Here is a 19,964-nt window from a genome sequence, read left to right as displayed (position 1 = left end):
AGGTGGAAAATTTTCTGTGCTAGAAGGGGTGATGTATGGTCAGCAAAAGTGTGAGCCTTCATTTCGGTACCCTTTTATAGCTTGGTCTGGTAAAGATGAAGAATAGATTGTAGACTATTCCGAACTTCAGTGCCTTTGGAACTGAACGCAGCAACTGTCCTCCTTTTGTGGGATACAGTGGGTTTGTTTTTATGACTATAGCAATGGTAAGAAATTTCCTTAAAATAGACAGTTAACATTCTGCTGCTCTTGAACATCAGGTTGTTCCTCTTCTGTGTTAATAGATGTGTGGGAAGGTTTCACAGTAAAAGAGCTGTAACTTCAGATGCTTGGAAACTTGTTCCAGAGAGCATAAAGATGGGACTGTTGGTGGGAGAGCAGAGCGAGGATGATGAAGGGGAGGAGGTGCAGCAGGAGCTGAAGCCATGCTTATGTGAAGAATTAAAAAGCTTTCCTGAAAAAGCTGCCCAGACAAGTTAATACCAGCAGAACAACAGTTGGAATGGCAAACAGTTAAACAGGATGTGCTATTGACGGGCACATCATTGAACTGAGCTATTGGTTTTTAAGCTTTCTTCTGGCAAATGTTGTTTTCAAAAAATGCATGACTTCTCAGAGCCATGGAAAATGACAGCAGTTTTATATGATGACCTACATACTTTATGTGCTCTGCGGTTGGATCTCATTCCCAGCTGCCTTGTTGTAATGGTAATTTTAAGTGATGATCAGCTTTTGTTCAGAGGCTTTTAATGAAGGGGAAGAAATAACCACACTTATAAAAGCTAATGCAGCTTCTCAGGCAGTGTCCTCTTGCAAGTGGGGGCTAGCTAGAGCTTCTGTGTTGGCAGGGGCTGGGAGCTGAGTTTTCCTTTAACATGAAGTATAGTATAGTCCTATCTGATGGCTAGGAGAAGGTTGGTTAGGGTGTACTTGTGAAGGGTCCTAGCTTCACATGTCTGCTACCAGATGGTTCTAAAGCAACATACATTTCACTGAAGCAGGTAGTAATTGTTTTATGGTTAACAAAGCCTTGGCTTTGTGTGTCTTCTGGAGACTGACGTAACCATTGCTATAAAGTCAAGTGTTTCTTTTATGCCATGATGTATAAAGACAACAAATATTTATTTTCCAGGCAGGTTCTCGGAAATTATTTGGGCTATTTTGCATTGATGGGACTGGAGAGCCTGTTGTATTCAAGGTCCCAGAGTTGTTCCATACATTTGAGAGCAATTTGCACCTGGGGTTGAGCTTTATGTGTCTCTGTCCTATCAGTTTGCAGTTTGTATGCAGCGAGGTTAAGTTTCTTGTTTGAGAGTAAGTCCTGATGTACCTTGCCCTCCGTCTGTTATGAGACACCAATTTTCCCACTGTCTGTGTGGTTTTATTAGTTTATCAAGACTGGTGTTTCTTTGGTCCTCTCTGATACACATTTGCATGGAGAACAAGTAATGATTTCAAGTTCTGGTCTGATGCAAGGAAAAAGAGCTAAGAAGTAACCTAGCACTATTAGCATTTGCTTATGATCAAGTCTCCTCTGCAATCTGTCCCCTGTAATCATGGACAAAATGGAGGTGCCTGCAAGGTTATCTTTAAAGAGCTGCATTTGGTATTGGATCTTTTGTGCAACGAGAGCGAGAGTGTTCACTGTCTTTCCAGATGGACCATACGTTCTCATATCTGTGCAAGGGTCCTCACTGCATGTCATCTGAGGTTGCCTTTGGACATATTGGGGTCATGTAACAAAAGAACGGCTTAAGTTATCATGGAGCAAGTGGGTAAGACCAAGTTTTTACTGAATGGTTGCAAATGAAAACCATGTGTGGGGAGAATGGGGAAGGTTTGCACACTTGCTGTGCTGCTAGGAAGTGAAGTAATGTTCTTTGCAGCCAGGCTGGGGTTGGCTGTACCAGGTGTGCAGTACTTGGGTCAATCTATTCATGGCTCTTCATTTGCGTTCTCAGATCTAAGGTACAACAGAGTCAGGTTAGATGGCTTTTCTTTCTGTGAAGTGAAAAAAAGTCTTCTCAAATGTTCATCTTTCCTTCCTCGGGCTGCAGATCAATGAAGTTTCTATTAAAGCTGGAATGGTTATTTCCCTTATAAATATTTTTAATTGTAGTCAGTGAATTAAGTGATGACACATTTATTTTCCAACTCTAGGAAGGAATTTTTTTCCAATATTAATATTCCAGTGTTCATAGAAGAGTTTATGCCAGAAAGGGGCATTGAGTGCTGAAAGATTCTGATTAACCTCTTTTTTTTTTCTGGTTCTTGCAACTTTAATGGGATTGGATTATTCTTTTAGTCCATGGTTTATTTTCCTGGGGAGCAAAATTAGTTTATTTGGCCTTTAACTGAGGTGTGAAAGAATGAGCCAGAACAGTTGAGATGTGGACCTAAGGTGTTTTACTTTTCATAGTCTCTAGCACAGTGGAACCAGTAGTGAAGTTTAATAAACTGTTCCTCCAGCTGCATTTTATTCTTAAAATACACTTGAGCTAAAAGATCTGCATAATGGTATGGCAAGTGAGTTGGTGGAATTAATCTAAAACACTGTGCAGAGAGGCAGGTCTTCACTCACACAGGGTTTATTTGTTTAAGGCTGTGCTAAAGGTCTAGCGTAACTGCCACGTGTTATTGCCAAGTGTAGCCTCAAATACTTGCATGTAGTGTAAATTATTCTTGCTTTTTAAAGTTAAGTAGGAAATTTCACTTACAGTTTAATATTTCTTTAAAGGAAGAATATGGACAGTGAGTGTTAAACAAAATAAAACCAAATTACTAGCTGAGCAATGTGTAACAAAACATTAGGCTGGGAAAACTACAATAGCAGTAATTAAACTAATATCTCCTGTAATAATTTTTCCCTAGATCAGGAAGTGTCCTGCACCATTGGAATGAAATATATCATTTTGTGGAACATTTGGCCCGCAAATTCATAAGGTAAGAAGTGCTGCTTTGCAGATAACTGAACGGGGCGCAGGGTGTGTGTGCCATTGGCTGGCAGATGTGCTCTCAGTTGCAGTCAAGTACCACATGCTGGTGTCAGTCCCATGATAGAGAGTTCTTAATGCTTTTCTGAGATCATCCCATTGACTGCTTTTCCCTAAATTTCTGTCACGCAGGAAATAGGAGCCGATAAGCTAATTGTTCCCTTTTTTCCTGCCTGACTTGCATGGATCAAATTGTATTTTTGTGGGGCAAGAATCCTCTTGTTTCTGAGATGGCTGGCTCTGCTGCATGGGGTACAGAAGTTTGGGTCTGCAGGGAGAGGCCTGAGGCAGTAGCTTTCAGGCACTGAATGCCTTGAGACTGGATGAAAAATTCCCCAGGCCAGTGGGTGGAATGTGTTATGATAAACATAATTAGCCTTCCTTCGTCTCCATGGTGATACCAGGATGCACTTAAGCCTTTCTTGCATTAGCAATCCTAAGGTCATGATGCAAGTGCTATTTACATCTTTTAGAAGGATTCTTCATGATTTGCCTTGACTAGGAAGGCCCAGGGCAAAACCTCTTTTGCTGGTTGGTCAGTCCTGTCATTCATCATGTTGAGTTATAATCTAGATAGCATTTAGAGCGCCTTGTGTCTTTGGTGTTGCATATATAGTAAGCTCTGGCCTGGATGACCAAAACAATTTAGGTTTTTTCTCTCCTTCTCCAGCCCTCAGCTGAGGATGTCCTTCATCGTTTTTTCAACTAGAGGGACAATTCTAATGAGGTTGACAGAAGACAGGTAAGAAGAGGTTTAAAAGTGCACAGCAGCTTTTGTGTCCTTGTTGTAGTTTCCTTTACATTCCTTGCTCAATGATTTCCAGTCCACTGTGAGCAGCATTGTGATACCTCTGTGCTTCTCAATTCAATTGTTTGAATTACCTGCCCATTTTCACCTTGACACTCATTCTGCTAGAATGCATTAAGGCCTCTTAAGGCAGAGGTTGCCTTCTTAATTTTAACTTAAAAACACCTTTCCCTCAGCAATTAGGGTTTTAACTCAAACTGCTTTCACTGAGGGAGTCTGCCTTCTGCAGTTTTTCAGGCTTTTGTCAGAACAAGAGCCTTGTTGCCTTTCAAACATCCATAAGGAGTCTTTTCTGCAGACAAACAAGTGAAACTCCCTTCCCATAAAAACAAACTTGAAAGCTGTAGGTGATACCCATACTTTTGAGGTAGAGGTGAACATTATTTCTTTGGAGGTCTGAAGGTATGTTATAGGCAAACAGTGTTTAGGATGGACTGCAAAGGAGGATGGATTTTTTTTTTGGCAATGACAGTTTGATTGCCATGTCTCTGAAACCTGTTCCTGTCATCCCCTTGTAGATCCCCAAGTTAATCCCAGTAAAATCTATGGGATGGATTTATATTTTTTTTCGTTCTCACTTCAAGGAGAACTGGATGAGGTCCTTTAATCATTCTTGCTTCCTCTGTTAACTTCATTGCCACGTGGAGCAAAAAATATATGTAACACATGTGAAGACTGTATAAGTCAGCATGTGTTTTACATATTGGATGTCTATGAAATGCATACCAGAGCAGCTACTATAGAGGAATGAATAGGAAACTGGCCACTTTCCTAAAGAGCAGTCCACCTACATACCAGCCTTGAAAAATGGCATTACACCCAGCCAACCTAAGCATCTCTTGCCACTTACTGCAACAAGAAGTATAAAGAGAATTAACCATATCTAACTTGGTGCCAGAGGAAAACCTGTTCCTGCCTCTTTCTGTCTCCCACCCTGTGAGCGCACTCCATTGCAAAGAGTTCTAGTCTGTTAAGGCTCTAAGCTATGAGACTTAAGTGTTTCCCATGTGGAAATGTATTTCATATTTATCCAGCTGTCCTAGAAATGTTGACTGGGAACAGCATATTGATATGGTATTAGTCTAAAAGCCAGCTGACCAGGGAGCTGCTGGTTTTTATTGGAGGACTGGCAAACAAGGTGTGGGCTTCATCCTGGTCCTTTAGTTAACACTGGCCTTTCTTAATGGCAAAATCTTTTCTACCTTGCCCATGCCTACATGTGGTGTGTCAGCATCTGAACATGAAGATTGAGGGTGCTTAGCATCCCTCTTGGAAAAACTCTGTGCATGTAATGGGACTGGACTCACGTATTTTAAAGACCTTTGATGTCTATTTTAAAATTTCAGTGTTCACATTTGGTCACAGGAAATGCTCTTGATTTTATATTCAGCTTTGGCTTGGTACGTGCATGGGTAGCTGAATGGAAGAAATATCTACCCCTAGCACACCCATGATATACAGCTCGGTGTCTAACTAGTTTGGGATATTGCAGGTACAGAATGAGTTCTTGAATGTTTGATAATTCAACTTATTGCAAAAGCATACAGTCTTTTCTCCCTGTGGGAGTTACTGCTCTGTAGACTGGATAACATTAATGCACTGCTGCAATCAGCCTCACAAATGTGAGATAGAGTATGTGACGATCACACAAACTGGATTTTCTGAAGTAGTTAAAATACGTAGGTTCAAAACTGACTGCTGGCATTTTGTCTTGCAACGTCAGTGTGATCCTGCATGCAGTGACTTAATCTGTTTCCCATGAAGACTGTATAGTTTGTTCAGAGATACATCCCACAGACTGCAGGGTTTTATCTTGGTATTAAAGACTTCTGGCCTGGACTTGGCTTCCAGAGTTTGGTGTCCACAACTCAGTGAAATGACAAATGGGTGCCCACCCCATTTAGACTGCAGTTGATCTGTCACTGTGCCTGGGATTTGTAAAAAAAATTAAAACAGATACCCTGAATCATAATGAACTATTGGGAAAGGCTTTAATCCTCAAGTCAGTTTGAACAGGAACTGAAGGTATAATGTCCAAATAAACTGGAGTTGCCTGGATGGTTTGAGACTCTGTCAATTTTTTGTGGCTGTTTGATTTCATTTGTATAGTCAAGTCAGGAAGTGTAAGTGAGGAAAGTGGGCCAGGTGCAAGTCAGCTGCTCTGCTGCTGCATCAGAGGTTTGACCGGGGTTACATGGGGAATATTTATTTTGAAAGAAATGTATGGATATTGACTTAGGAGATGCCGTAGGAACACTGGGAGCACATCTGCTCTATTTTCCACATCCTTAGAAAGGTATCTACCCAGACATTACCATAGCCTATAACATTACCTTATCCTAAATAAACATTAGGTTAACTCTTCCCCCCCCCCCCCTCCCCATATCTGGTTCTGGCATGCACGTCTTTACCTGGATATCAGGTCCTGATAAATTTCGTCTTGGATCTAACAATGCATCTACATTCGTTTCAGGGAACAGATACGCCAGGGTCTAGAAGAACTGCAGAAAGTCCTTCCGGGAGGCGACACATACATGCATGAAGGGTTTGAAAGGGTAACTAGATGCATGCTATAGTGCCTCTAAACTGTGTCTGGGTGCTCCTCTGGAAATGTTAAGCAAAGGAATCTGGTTAATAATTCTCTGGTAGGTAAGCGGGGCTATTTCCCTCTTATGCAATAGATATACTGAAGCATATGCATTCAGTGTTGGAGCTACAGATGCTACTACTTATCTTTCTTTTTGCCTTCACCTTTTATGGGGGCAGCTGCCTTTCAGCTTAGGACAAGGCTGAAGGCTTTGGCATTTCAATTGCACATGAAACCATGTTCACAGAGGGTAGAGAGCTGTCTAGAGTCCTGCATGGGTGCTATAATAGACTACTTAGTTTGGTGGGGGCTGAGGCCATGACTCCAGCCTGTTCTCATGGGTGGATAAATAATGCTATGCAGAAGTTATTGCCTGCTCTGATCTTCTCCTTCTGTATATTTTACAAGCTCAGGAGTTTCTCTAAACCTGACACCCTCCCTCCCACTTCTGTACTACACATGCATTTTGGAGGATTGTGGAACTGTCTGCCTGTTGAAAATGCATGTGAACATAACAAAAAGTCAGGTGAGCTGACAGAGATGCTGGCTCTTAACTAGGAGTCCAAAACCAAATCCCCGAGTTTAGTGACTTCAGAAACTTTGCAGAAGTCTAGAAAACCAAATTTAAATTCAGAGCAGAAATGAAATTCATAAGCCAGATAACATGTTCAGAATGGCCTGGTTTTCAATTTTGAATTCATAGAATGGTTTGGGTTGGAAGGGACCTTAAAGATCATCTAGTTCCAACCCCCCTGCTGCAGGCAGGGACACCCTCAACTAGACCATGTTGCCCAAAGCCTCATTCAACCTGGTCTTAAACACTTCCAGGGATGGGGCCTCCACAACCTCTCTGGGCAACCTGTTCCAGTACCTCACCACTCTTAACAGTAAAGAATTTCTTTCTAACATCTAATCTAAATCGACCCTCCTTCAGCTTAAACCCCTTACCCCTTGTCCTGTCACTACACTCCCTGATAAACAGTCCCTCACCAGCTTTCCTGTAGGCCCCCTTTAGGTACTGGTAAGCTGCAATTAGATCTCCCTGGAGCCGCCTTTTCTCCAGGCTGAACGATCCCAACTCTCCCAGCCTGTCCTCACAGGAGAGGTGCTCCATTGATGGACACTGAAGTGTTTGCCCTTCTACTTTGCAGAATATACTTGTGCATAGATCAACTGGGAGACAGAAGCATAACAATATTTCTCTGCAGATGGTTTATTTGGAATTAGAATAGTTGATCTAGAGGTGCTGGGGAGTATTTATCAATGGACCTAGGATGTTTCTCCAGGGGGAAGGTGAATGTGATTTTCAGATAGCAGAATAGTGGGAGACTACATTTCTGTTGACCAATGGCCTTAGGGTTGCTTTGAGTTACGCTTTAGATAAGACCTTGAAGTAACGCAGTCAAAACCATAGGCAAGAAACTTGTTCTGTGAAGCAGGTATGTCTGAAAGCAGAGGTTACGTGCAGACTACAAACACGACATTCTCACTGCCGTCTTCTCTTTCTTTCTGGTGCATCTGTAGATGTCCACAAAGTATTATTATTCATTTATTGCTAATAATCTTCTGATTTAATTTCAGGCAAGTGAACAGATTTACTATGAAAATGTTCACGGTGAGAAACTTTCTTGATCCATTGAATGTTTGGGGGTTTTTTTCCATTCTTTTTGACTTATAACTTTAATAGATTTGAAATGCAGGTGGGAAAGGTGGGGAGTGGCTCCAGTTCTTACAGGAATGCAATACTATTCAGGGTAGCTGTTCCTGTAAAGGAAAAAGAACAGGTGGAGCATTAAGATTCCAGACATGGAATGAATGTGTTTCAGGCCAAAAGTGAGAAGCCAGGCTGACTGAAGGTGCCTACTCTTATCAAAAATGTTTGGTACCTTGTTATATATTTGCTTGAGGACTCAGGAAACCATTTCTTCTTCCTTCTGAAACATGAGTATATGGAGATGCCATTAGGTAAATTATTTTTTTCAATAAGCAATGATTAAATCCAGTAGTAAGTGCAGACAATTGCAAAAGTGATTGCCCTTCCCTTCCTTGTAATTAATGTAAAAACTTTCTGCACTGCAAAGCCTGAAGTAGAAATATAAGCATTGCTTCTTGGAAAACAAAAGATAGGCGAGCAGGTGTTTGAGTACAAAGCCAGTCCAAACTGTTTTACAGGGCCAGTCATAAATAAAATGAAGTAGTGACTAAGTCCTCCCAGCTTTGGGACTCATCTGTAAAATATGAGTGCAGCAGAATGGAATAGATAGCTAGAACAATTCAATTTGGGATTGATAATGCTTGTGCATGCTGGTGTACATATTACGTGTATTGCCACCACATGCAAGAAGCAGTGGAAAACTGGGTCCTCAAGTCTGAGTGTTGGCCTGTTTATTTTGTCTTTGTTAGTTCAGTGTGTTTGTCCTAAACACTAAAAGGAGTGTTTATACCACCTGCAGTAGGTCCTAAGGCTCCTGCAGTACTTCATGGAGGGAGAAAGGCATCTCTGGAGGTCATTTGGGCTCCAAAGTTTCTACAAGAAGTGCTCGCTTTTCTCCATTTCCTACAGAAAGAGCCTAGGCACTTGAATTAGGCATCTGCAACATGAATGACCCTGCATGTTGCTTATTGCTTGTCAAGCACTCAACTTTCTCATTGCATCATTACCACGTTATTTAAAATTAGGGATTTCTAAGTGGCACCAAGAAAATTAGGTATTGGATCTCTGTTCTGCAGTAATTGAAGAAATTGCTTGTTTGGATTTTTGTTTCGGCAACAGCTTGTTAAAGGCACAGCTACTTGTAATGGCAGGAAAATGCCTTAAAGGATTGAAGAAATGTAAAGGTTTATAATTTACAAACCTGATGTATTTAGCCTTTATCTTCCCATAACAGTGTTTGTACCTACAAGAGCTCCTTCACTTCTGTAGCAAGTCTATTGTCAGAAATATGAATTAATTCTATTTGGTCACTCCTGAAAACTAATACAAACTTGTAAAACCCAGGCTATAATCAATACAAGGGAAAGGCTGCAAAGTTTAACTGTGTTGCTGAAATACGTTACATAGGAAGGTTGAAGATTTTAGGCCATTTTCCTACCATGTCTGTTTAAATCCCAACTGAGCTTTTTATCACAAGCTGAAAAAAATCTCTGGATTTCTTGAATTGACAGCATTAATAAAATCAGGAAATAGCTAGGAACGCTTTGCATTGTTTTTCTGATGGCTGCAGTCTAATCTACTGGTCTGAAAAACTGAAATAGTTATGAGGGGATGTCAATTAAAAATCATTGGCATATCAAAGGAGTGTGATATAAAACTGGCATTGAAGGCAGGTGCCTGAGAGGAAAAAGTGTGCAGAAATTCATGTCTTGTGAAAACTGGTTGATTGGAGAGAGGTAAGGACGTGAGCTTGATGTCCACTGTTTCTGGCCCTTTAAAGGTGCTAACAGGTCACTAGCAGGATGTTTTCTAGGCTATGTTAACAAATACAACTCAAACAAGGGACTAAAGAAGTTTGTGTATTTAGGTTACAGAACTGCAAGTGTCATCATTGCATTGACAGATGGAGAACTCCATGAAGACCTATTTTTCTACTCTGAGAGGGAGGTAAGTGTCTTACACATTTTTAGCCAGCAAGACAGTGAAATGTCTGGGCTTGCTGCTGTGAAGGCAAAAGATAGGGAAAACCTTTTTCCCTGATGACAAAACTTCCCTTTGGTGCTCTTTAGACATGAATCTTAAGGATAAACATTAACAGCAGCAGTGCTTCTGACTCATCAAAGCTGAGACTGTTCATGAGAAAGGAGGGGGGTTTAAACTTCCAGTTAAAATAAAAAAAAGAACCTGGAGAAAGGAATAGTTCACAGCTGAAAAGTTTCCGTATTTACTTGATTGTTCTGGGAAATACCTGAATCTTCTCACTTTGACTTTTCTTCTTTAACAAAAAGTAAAGACGGCAGAAAGAGTATGACTGTTCTTATAATCCTCTGTCACATCTGAAAGCCTTTCAGATGATCAAATCCACAATTTCCACAAATGTTTCCAAGATTCAAGAGTGTATTCTCAGCACCCTCATTAAATTAACATCTTATGCAAAATGCTAGATAAACAGTAAGTTGAGCAGTTGAAAACTTTGCTGTATAATGTTCCTACTGATGTTATTCTGATAGTCATCTTCTGAAAAGATAAACCTATTTTCACTTGTCAGTCAAACAAATTAAGATGATCTAAACTTGGAAGATAGTATTTTTACATGAATTTGCTAGGGACAGAGTTTTTCCTCTTGATCTGTCCAAAGTGCAGCTTTAAGTCCAATAGCAACAAAAAGAATGGTTTTGTAGAATAAAACCAATATTGCTACAGCACAAACAAATGTCATGAATCTAGAGTTCCCCTCCTTATTGTTCATCTCCTTTTCTTCCCTCCTGAAATAAAAAATCCCCAAGAAAAACAAGTTTGGTTTTAGAGGTGAATGAACAAGTTGAGAGGTCAGAAGTGTTATATTTGGTTTGGGGGGGAACAGTTAGTGAGCTAGTAGATTGGAGATCCTGAACTCAGCTCTTACACTGTGAGTTTCTTCAGTTACTTGGGTTTAAGTTTCTCAGTGTAAAACTCGAATGATGCTGTTCTTGTTAAGCCCTTTGCTCTCTAACAATTTGAATTACTACAGTCTTCTGATATAATATCTGACTTGCTACCATCTTTTCTAGAATGGGTTTTCAGTCAGGTATTCCTGCTCTAATGAAATATGAGTGACTTAATTCATACTTACACAGACAAGAGCATTTAGAATAGTTGCTTTTTGAATAGTAAATGCAACTTCATCTGCATGTCAATGAAATAGCCTGGAAAAATCAAACCTGTGGAAGTTCTCCCTTTATTATGTTGAGATGCTGTCTAAATAGTGGGAGTGATACAGTTTTGTAGCAGATGGAATGAAATGTCTCTCTCATGGATATCATGAGTCTAGGCACACATGTCTGAAATAGAAAGTACCAAAACATTTTAGGTTGCTCTTATACTGGGATGTGTCCTAAATGATGAAAAGAAAATGGATTTTGTCTGTCTTACATCTATTGGACAGACAAATGTTATGAAGTTGGAGTAGTTATGGAGGTGAGCTAATTAGGTTTTAAAAGAACCCCAAAACACCAGATACCTTGGGTTTTGCTTTACTAAACAGATAGCTACTCTAGTAGCAGATAAAACCTGTTTCTGTGGAATCAGGGAGGAAAGTTTTAAAGCTCTCTTTTGACAAGCCCCTCCCATTGCTCATTTTACAGAGAAAGACTAAATTTATGATTAAGACCTTTCAGAAACCTGCATCCCATCATGTCTGCATGCATGTCATCCTACATTTCCTTGTTCCAGGCTAATCGGTCGCGTGACCTGGGAGCAACAGTATATTGTGTTGGTGTGAAAGACTTCAACGAGACCCAGGTAAATGAGGCACTCTTGTGTTTACTGGGGTGTTTGACAAAGGTGCATGTTGAACTCAGGCACACCCTCCTGAATCACTTTCTCAAGACTTCTTAAGTGGTGGTTGTCTTCTGTTGACTGTTTGACAGTCTAAAGTGACAGCCTGAAGTGTCTTCATCTGGGTGTTGGGTTTAAGCCCCTTTCTGTCTAAATTTCCATATGTGAACAACCGTCCCCCTCTCTGTATGCCACAATGACTCTTGTTAATGGTGGAGAAAAATAGAGGAAAAGACACATGAAGAATAGCAAATCAGTGTGACTTAAGCTGTGGGCAGAAGGAAGTTGTGGGGATGTCGTTGTCCTATCCCCCCTCCATGAAACTGAGGTATTGCCATATAACACTTTGGTTTCAGTCCAGCTTTTCTTTCATGGGAAAACAATGCTGTAAAAAGCAAACAGCTTTGTTAGCAACACTAATATTTTACAGTGTTTTCCCATTTGATAGTCTGACTTCTAAATTTATCATATGACTGTTACTATGTCCATGAATTCCTTGTACACCAAGTGTAACAGTTGACGTTATATTTTTCTAACATGAGTGACATTTGTCCAGCCCCTAAGTGGAGTGCTGAAATACTTATTGAATAGAGTTTTTCCAGGTTTTCAGCTTTCTAACAAAGCTTCAAACACTGATTCAAAAAGGAATCAAACTTGGTTTTGAACAATCTCCTTTGAATCAAAACCAGAGACTAGTGTAACCCAGAGTAAGCCATAGAAAAAGCAAGAAGGGAATAGAAATAGCAAAGAGACTGGATCTAAAGCAGCAGACCTCAAAGACAGCTGCTACTTGAAGTCTTCTAGATGCTGAAGAAATTAACTGGAATTAGATGGCTGTGTCTGAAGTCCCAGAATGCACTAGGAGGAGGACTATGGGGAATGAGATGAAGAAACTGTAAACATCCTGGTTTATAGAAGCTGCTGTATCTTGGCCAACAAGCAGTAAGCTTTACTACCCTTCTCGGAGCAGGCAGGGGAAATTTGCCCGGAGTATTTCTCTGGATGCAAACCAGGATGTTGGCAGTTCAGTGTTTTGCTCAAGAAGTGGGAGTTCTGAGGGACATGAGCTGGAAAGGTGGAGCCAGTGGGGTTTAGGGAGGAATGTGTGGCCAGTCTGCTGTCTTCAATTTGCAATGCTACAGGAAACGCCAAAGAGGCCTGCTGAGCTGATGTTACCTCTACCATGGGAGAGAATTACCGTAACAAACATTGGCCTTACAGCAGTAAAACTTGATTCTGCTCCAGCAGATGCACAGAGAGCTCATTACTTCTGAATTGGGCTTTTATTTTTGCCTTAACCCTTGGCATGTTATTGACAAGTGAACCTGCATGTAGCTCTTCAGAGGTGATTTCCTGGTTCCCCTTATTGTACTGCCACGTCATGAGCAGCCCTCTTCCTTGTCATGTAGGCTTCCAAATGCTCTTCTGCTGCCTTTTTTCCCTCCACTCAGAAAATACCTCGTGGTAGCTCCCTGCTTTCTTCTTCTTGGTTCTCTAATGGTTGAGCCTAGGACAAATAGTCAAATCTCCTGACAGGAAAGGTGAATCAGGCCTATATCTCCAAGTGGGGTATAATTTGCATTAATCTTCTCTATATGTGAAAATACTGAATCATTTTGATTTAAATAATGTATGTGCTGAAGTTGCTATATTAGTGGCCTTGTCATGTTGATGCTGTGGCCTGTTTTGGTTGGGGAGTCACTGTGCTGGGTGACTTATAGTAATGGGAGAGGCAGTTTTTGCAATAAAGATCATTAGGGTCTGGGCACCAGTGAAAGCCACATTCTGTCTTGTCTTCAAAGGTAAGGGAAGCCTTTTCTGATTCCTGATATAGAGCTTTCTAAAATCAATTAAGCTAAAGAGATAAACTTTTCAATGCTTGACAAACTATAATGCACTAGCAATCCTACAGAGTACTTGTAATATTTGTTTCTTTTTACTTGCAAGTGAATGAGTCTGAGAAGTCTTAATTTGCTGCCTGCTGGCAAATGTATCTCATTCTTTGCATTTCTGTTTTATTTACTTTTACCGCTCTGTCAGCTGGCTAGAATTGCTGACAGCAAAGATCACGTCTTTCCAGTGAATGATGGTTTTCAAGCCCTTCAGGGGATCATAGACTCCGTAAGTATTTTTAATCATGTATTTGCATGTGTGCATGTTAGTTTGTGTTAGCTTGGACACTTGAAGGTTTAGTTTTCCTGTGTTCACGAGGACATGCTGACTGCTAGTAAATCACTTAAACGTTTGGTCCAAAGAAACTGACCTGTGTACTAATGCTGCTACTTCAAGGTAGAGTTTATCAACAGGTCACAGTACAGGACTTTGAGCCCAATATTATCTTTGTATGTCTTCCTCCTTGCTGGGAAGTAACTGACTGAACTAGGCATATGGTGACAGTGTATAAAATGGCTGCCACAGACAGCGACAGCAGAGATGTGTTCAAGATGTATGAAGGATTAAGGCACTCTTTGATCTCCATCTTTCTGCTTGTTGGCATCCTTTCTGTCCTGATGGATGTGCTGCACTGCTCACCTGTTTAGAATGGGGGAAGGGATCCTGCTATGTATGCCAAAATCCCTAAAACTTTGCTTTCTACATCTGGCCTCCTGACAAATGGGCTATTTCCCTGCACCCCTCCCTAGTCCATGTGTCTGTCGTCCCTCCCCCCGCCCTGACCTAGGTTTCCTAATTCAGACTGATCAATTCTTGGCATTTCCTTTAGGGGTTGGGTGCAGCATATAAGAGCTGGCCCATTCCTGAGCAGCTGGGTTAAGAGCTAGCAGTTCAACTGACGGAGGGAGAGCCATGGATTGATGCCTTTCCCATGACTTGTGTACAGGTTGTGCTCCATGGTCTTTACTGGCAAAGAAGGATGTCTAATGAGGCATTCTTGCTTTGTGTGGCCTAATACTGGCTCATCACCTAGGACCAGTGCTTCCCTTGGCTCAGCAGGAAAGGCAATATGGGAGAGGATGCGTGCCATTTTCATTATAAGTATAAAATGTACCCAAGCGTTCACTAGGGAACAATGTTTTCAGGTAGCTTTCAGTATTTTTGTGTTCCTTTTGCTCAGTTATATCGCATAACTGTTCTAATTAGATTGCTTCCTGTGGCTACAAAGAAGGATGGGAAATCCTTTTAAGGACATGTTTTGTTCATTTTGGTATAGGCTTATAGTTGATAAAACATGGATGAAAAATACCACTTGAAGCTGGGGGGGGTAGGTTCACCAGGAGGTCTCAGATTTCTGTAATTACAGTGGTTACACACTATTCTGACAGCGTAGTACCAAGCAAAACTGTTCCCTTGGCCCAGGCTCAGTTTTCCCTAGTGCTCTCACATGGGAAATAGATCAAATACAATCCCTTGCTTATTTGTTTTCCTGGCACTGTCTAAGTGTGGGGCTACTGCCTCAATTCTCTTGGCCAATCAGGTGTTGCATGTCATTTAAGAAAGCAACAAAACAAAAAACACTAGTTTGCTTCCCAGCCCTGTGTTCCCTTTGCAGCTGTTTTTAATGAACTCCAGTAGCAGTTCTGACTCTCTTTCCAGTTATACTTAACAGAATGGGAAGACTTCAGCCTTCAGGAACTTGATCAGGAACTGCTTCAGCTCACTGGTACAAGATTGACCAGCCCTGGAAAGGAGAGTCATGAGGAAATGTAATTGTACACTAATGAACCTGTGGCCTGATCACTTGCATTTGAGTGGAGTGATTGCAGTAGGTTGGGTAGAAAGGAGGTGTGTAAAAGGAATGGCAAGAAGGACATTTATCACTCTCTTAAATAACAAAGAATCTGTAGACTCCTGTTTTAGCTGGAAAATAAGGTCCCTCATTCCTTCTTTTCTTGTCCTTGCAAAGCACCTCTGTCTTGGAGCAAACAAACAAAGCATTTGTGTTCACTGGAAAGCATTTTAATGTTGAAAGGACCATGAGATTTGGAACTTTCAATTCCTGTGTAAGAGTTGATACAGCAAGGATGGTCAGCCATGTGTGGAGGGGATTGTTTGGGCACTAGCTTCTTGTTGATGTAACAAGGGAAGGAGAAATAAAATGATGAGGCTAGGGAGATTGGTGTTTGAAATCACTCAAGATGTGAAGACCTGGGTTTGTTCTGGTCTGTAGTGATTTGATGTGAACTGTCCTGTATTTCTACTGAGGCAGCCTGACTCTTCCCTCCTCCCCTTGTCCTGAGATCTTTTCTGACCCTCTGTGTGTGCAGAGGCAGTGAACTTGGAAGTCCCTCTGGAATGAGGAAGGGAGTGGAAGCTGGGAGTGGTGGAGCTTGAGGCTGGCCTCTGCTGGGCCTCTACATCTGCTGAGCAAAGCACTACACCTGCCTGCCCTTTTCTGTGGGAGCCAGCAAATTTTGAGCTAGCAGCTGCAGGAACATCTGCTCGGTACTTTCAGAGGCGGACTGTCTCCCACCAAGCACCACCAAGCTATTCAGGCTGTGCTTAAATGAGCTGAAAATACAGTCACATGCTGAAGTCATGCTTAAAAACATGAGGCTTAAAGTGGGAGCTAAAGGTATGCAGTACACTGTAGATTTTGGTCCTTTCTCTCCCGTGAGTTTCAATGTGAGGTTTTTTTTATTAAGCAAACCAATTGCTTTTTCTCCCTCATCATGAAACAGCCACTGCTAAAACTTTAGCTTTTCCCATGTTTAATGGGGATTTTGAGTTTGTTAGGAGGGAAGAATCTGGTGGAGGAACAGACATCTGATTGCTATAAGCTGGGAAACAAATGGAAGGAACTGAAATAATTTATTACATTTTTCTTTGCTGTGAAAAATTTCTGCAGATCATAACCTGTCAATTTAAAGCAAATGGAGCAAGTCTTAGAAAAACCTGAAACACAATTTCATCTGCTGCTCAGCATGTCTTTGGTAGGAGTGCTGGAGGCAATGGAACATGAAGCAACATGAAAGTCAGGATGGGATCCTGTCATTGCTTTGCTTTGAGCCCTCAACAGAAACTGACTGAAAGAGCAGTCACTTGGAACAAGAATACTCCCTGATGCTTGCCATGCGTTAAACAGTGACACTAGCATGGAGCTTATCTCAAATAGAGATGTAGTCGTGGGTCCCTTAGAAAAGATGCTCTGTGTGAGCTGCTAGAAGAAGCCTCATGAAGTGGGTGTGATGTATAAGAAATGAAGTAGTATGAACTAGTTTGTGGGACTGCCTCCTATCTGTTCAACTTGTGCAAATGATTCATCCTTTTAAGTTTAATTTCCTGTGTACTCCTTTCAGATCATCTTGCAATGATGTCCACCTACCCTCAGTACTATTCAGGTCTTGCCTCAGCTCTTAAAATTGATATGGCAGTTCAAAGTACTGCTTCACCTCAAGAAATTTTAGCTTGGAAATGTACTGTCTCTGAATACTTCTGTTACAGTGCTGGGTATGTGTAGCATGGTAACTTTTGTGAGAACTTGATGTGAGCATCTGGTAGATGAAGTATGAGAAATGTGGTGATGCCTTTACATACTTATCCTGAGCTAGCTGTTCAAACTTCACTTGCAAACTATATTCCCTGGTGCAGGAAGAGTGGCTGAGACTCCTTGAACGGGGAGGGGGGGGGGGGGGAGATCTGAGAGAAAGTTATTTCCTGTGCAAGACTTGTCCTGTATGTGCAAAATCTGCAATGTACACAACATTTCTGAATCAGCTGTCTGCCTTAGTGCTAACATGTAGTCTGAGCTGTACATGTACGTTGCCCAGGGGCAGCAATTGGGCTCTTTAAGCTTCTTCAGCCAGTAAGGAAGGATGGGATCTCCAGAGGGCAATTCAGAGCAGGAGCTTCACATAGATACTCTGAATCTCTCTTCTGTCTGAGCCAGGCTTTCTACCTAGGCCAAAGAGAAAGTCAACAACTCGAGCCTCTTGGCTTGGGTAGCTAGCTTAGCCATCTAAAGCAGAGAATATGAACCCCGGTCTCAACTGTGTAGTGTTTCTCATTACTTTTAGTGGTGTGTGATCATGCTTTCTACTTCTTTCTTCCCCCAAATGCATCTTTAAAAAGGACTTAAATGTATTCATTTTACTTAGCTCATGCAGATATTATTGGACAGGAAACACTTCATAAATAAATTACTGTTTTGTAATTGCCAACAGACTTTGTTACTTAGTAACTCAACAGAGCTTGATAATGAGTACCTAGCCTCAGATGGTAGGTCATTCACACTACTGCTGATTAGGCAGTAACCTTCTATTAAACTTTAGCATCCTATGTGCTAATTAGAATTCCCAAATTTGGTGGAAAAAAATTACTAGAAATATGCAGCTGCTGTCATGAAGTAATCTGTCTACATGCTTCTGCACCAGAATACTAAATGAAAGCAGTGACAGAATTCCTCTCCTCTTCTTCCCTTTGTTTCTAAAAGGGCCCCGGTGACCTGCAGAGCCTTGCCTGGCTCTTGGCCTTTAATGCATTGCCTGGTGGAAAGCTAAATTAGTCACAGGTAGTGCTAAATTCAGTTCTGTTCTGATAGGGATAACTGTGACAAAGCCATGCTTCCAGAAGGATGCGTTGCACTTTTTATTTGGTATGTCCTCCCAGGAGCCTGTGTGAAGTGGGAGCATAATTACAGCCTCAGAGAGTACAACAGGAGACGATTTAGGAATGTGAGCTTGGTCATTGTGTGCTGCTAAAGACAATGGGATGGTTCCTCACCAAGAGCAAGTGCATGCTTCAAATACTTTTCTGCATGGATGCCAAGGCAAGCTGCCTTGAGGCCTGCAGTTAGTTACCAAATAAACCAGAATTGCTGTAGTTCTCCCTGTGAAAAGGAGGCTGTGGAGTCAGTTCTCCCATGTATGCTGTTGGAGCGGTTTATAGGCACTCAGCTGGGAGATTGCATCACCACTCTTGCATGTTATTTTGCTTTCCTAGGGAGCGAGCCCGCAGTCAATGAAGTGTACCTACAGCCCACACAAGGCTGCGCAGTCCTCGAAGTAAGAGAACAGAAGATTTGATGAAATCTTCTATGATGAATATGTTGAAGTCCTTTTTGAATGTATTTTTATAACAAAGAGGAGACATAAAGGAATTCTTTTGCAATAGTCGCTGCTGCCTGATTTTCACTTTAAGTTTGAGTGGGTGCTTGGAGCATTGGAAGCTTATTATTCTAAATCAAAATCAATATTGCAGTTGGCACTGTAAAAAGCCATAAAGGATGGCTTTTTATAGTCACATAAATAGATTGGATTGGACTGGAAGGGAGCTCTGCATCATCTGAGACACCTGCTATTCCAGCCCCCCTGTCCGAGCTGGCTTACAGCATGAATGTTTGCAAATGGCTGGATAGAAGTCATGAATTTCAAACTTAATCATGCGAGGTTTTACTTGATACTTCTAAAAATGAAAGTATTGGTTGTAATTTTCATGCATTTGTTCTCCAACTCATCTGCCTACTTCTCTTTCACTTCATTGCTAAAAGGTAATGAGGAGAAGAAATCTATATTAAAGCTGTTGGGGATGCTGAGGGAGAGGGGAACAGAATTTAAGGGGGAATTTGGAAAAATGTGAACAGATTCTCTTCTTGAAGGTGACATTTGTCAATGGAGAGGAAAAGTATTTGGAAAAACATCAGCTCTTAGTTGTGCTCATTAGCCCTGGCAGTCACTTTGGGAGAAAACTGCTGTATCTTTAGAGAAGCAGAACCTGGAATGAGTAAGGGGTGGGTAGTAGAGACTGGCAGGTGAGGAATGGATGACTACAGATGGAAACTCTGGAAGAGTGTTCTTAGTCCTCTTTAATTTTTTTGTATTTTCCTTATTCTGTCTTTCAAATTCTTCTAGTGCTTTTCAGTTTAGTTCTCAACTGTTGACTTTCTCTTTTTTTCCACCTGACAGTTCCTGTGTAACCTCGTTCCTGCAAATCTTTCCTCTTCACTTGTCAGGCTGCCAGCAGCTCAGATGGTCCTGGTTCCTTCAGTCCCTCGGTACTCTTTCAGTCTCTACCAGCCCTGCTTCTGAGCAACTCAAACTTTTGTTAAAAGTTTAAAAAAATAAATTATCACTCCATCTGTACCTTTTGCAATTAGGTATTTGAGGTAGAGCGCCATGATTTTGGAGGAAAAAAAATATATTTTTTCATACA

The 19,964-nt window shown here is 41.3% G+C and overlaps 1 protein-coding gene across 2 annotated transcripts in view; it reads left to right on the top strand.

Annotated features, from left to right (window-relative positions):
- ANTXR1 (ANTXR cell adhesion molecule 1) overlaps positions 1-19,964 on the top strand; it is a 108,084-nt gene that overhangs the window by 6,582 nt on the left and 81,538 nt on the right. For both annotated transcript variants that reach the window (XM_075736739.1, XM_075736740.1), the window contains exons 2-8: positions 2,872-2,943; positions 3,664-3,735; positions 6,275-6,356; positions 7,970-8,003; positions 9,910-9,989; positions 11,754-11,822; positions 13,899-13,979. In XM_075736739.1, the coding sequence (XP_075592854.1) occupies positions 2,872-2,943; positions 3,664-3,735; positions 6,275-6,356; positions 7,970-8,003; positions 9,910-9,989; positions 11,754-11,822; positions 13,899-13,979 (490 nt within the window). The remainder of the gene's footprint in view (positions 1-2,871; positions 2,944-3,663; positions 3,736-6,274; positions 6,357-7,969; positions 8,004-9,909; positions 9,990-11,753; positions 11,823-13,898; positions 13,980-19,964) is intronic.

Source organism: Balearica regulorum, chromosome 27 (genome assembly GCF_011004875.1).
Source record: "Balearica regulorum gibbericeps isolate bBalReg1 chromosome 27, bBalReg1.pri, whole genome shotgun sequence".
Lineage (NCBI taxonomy): Eukaryota > Metazoa > Chordata > Aves > Gruiformes > Gruidae > Balearica > Balearica regulorum.
Note: the sequence above shows the minus strand (reverse complement) of the source record. Positions and strands in the feature narration are given on the sequence as shown.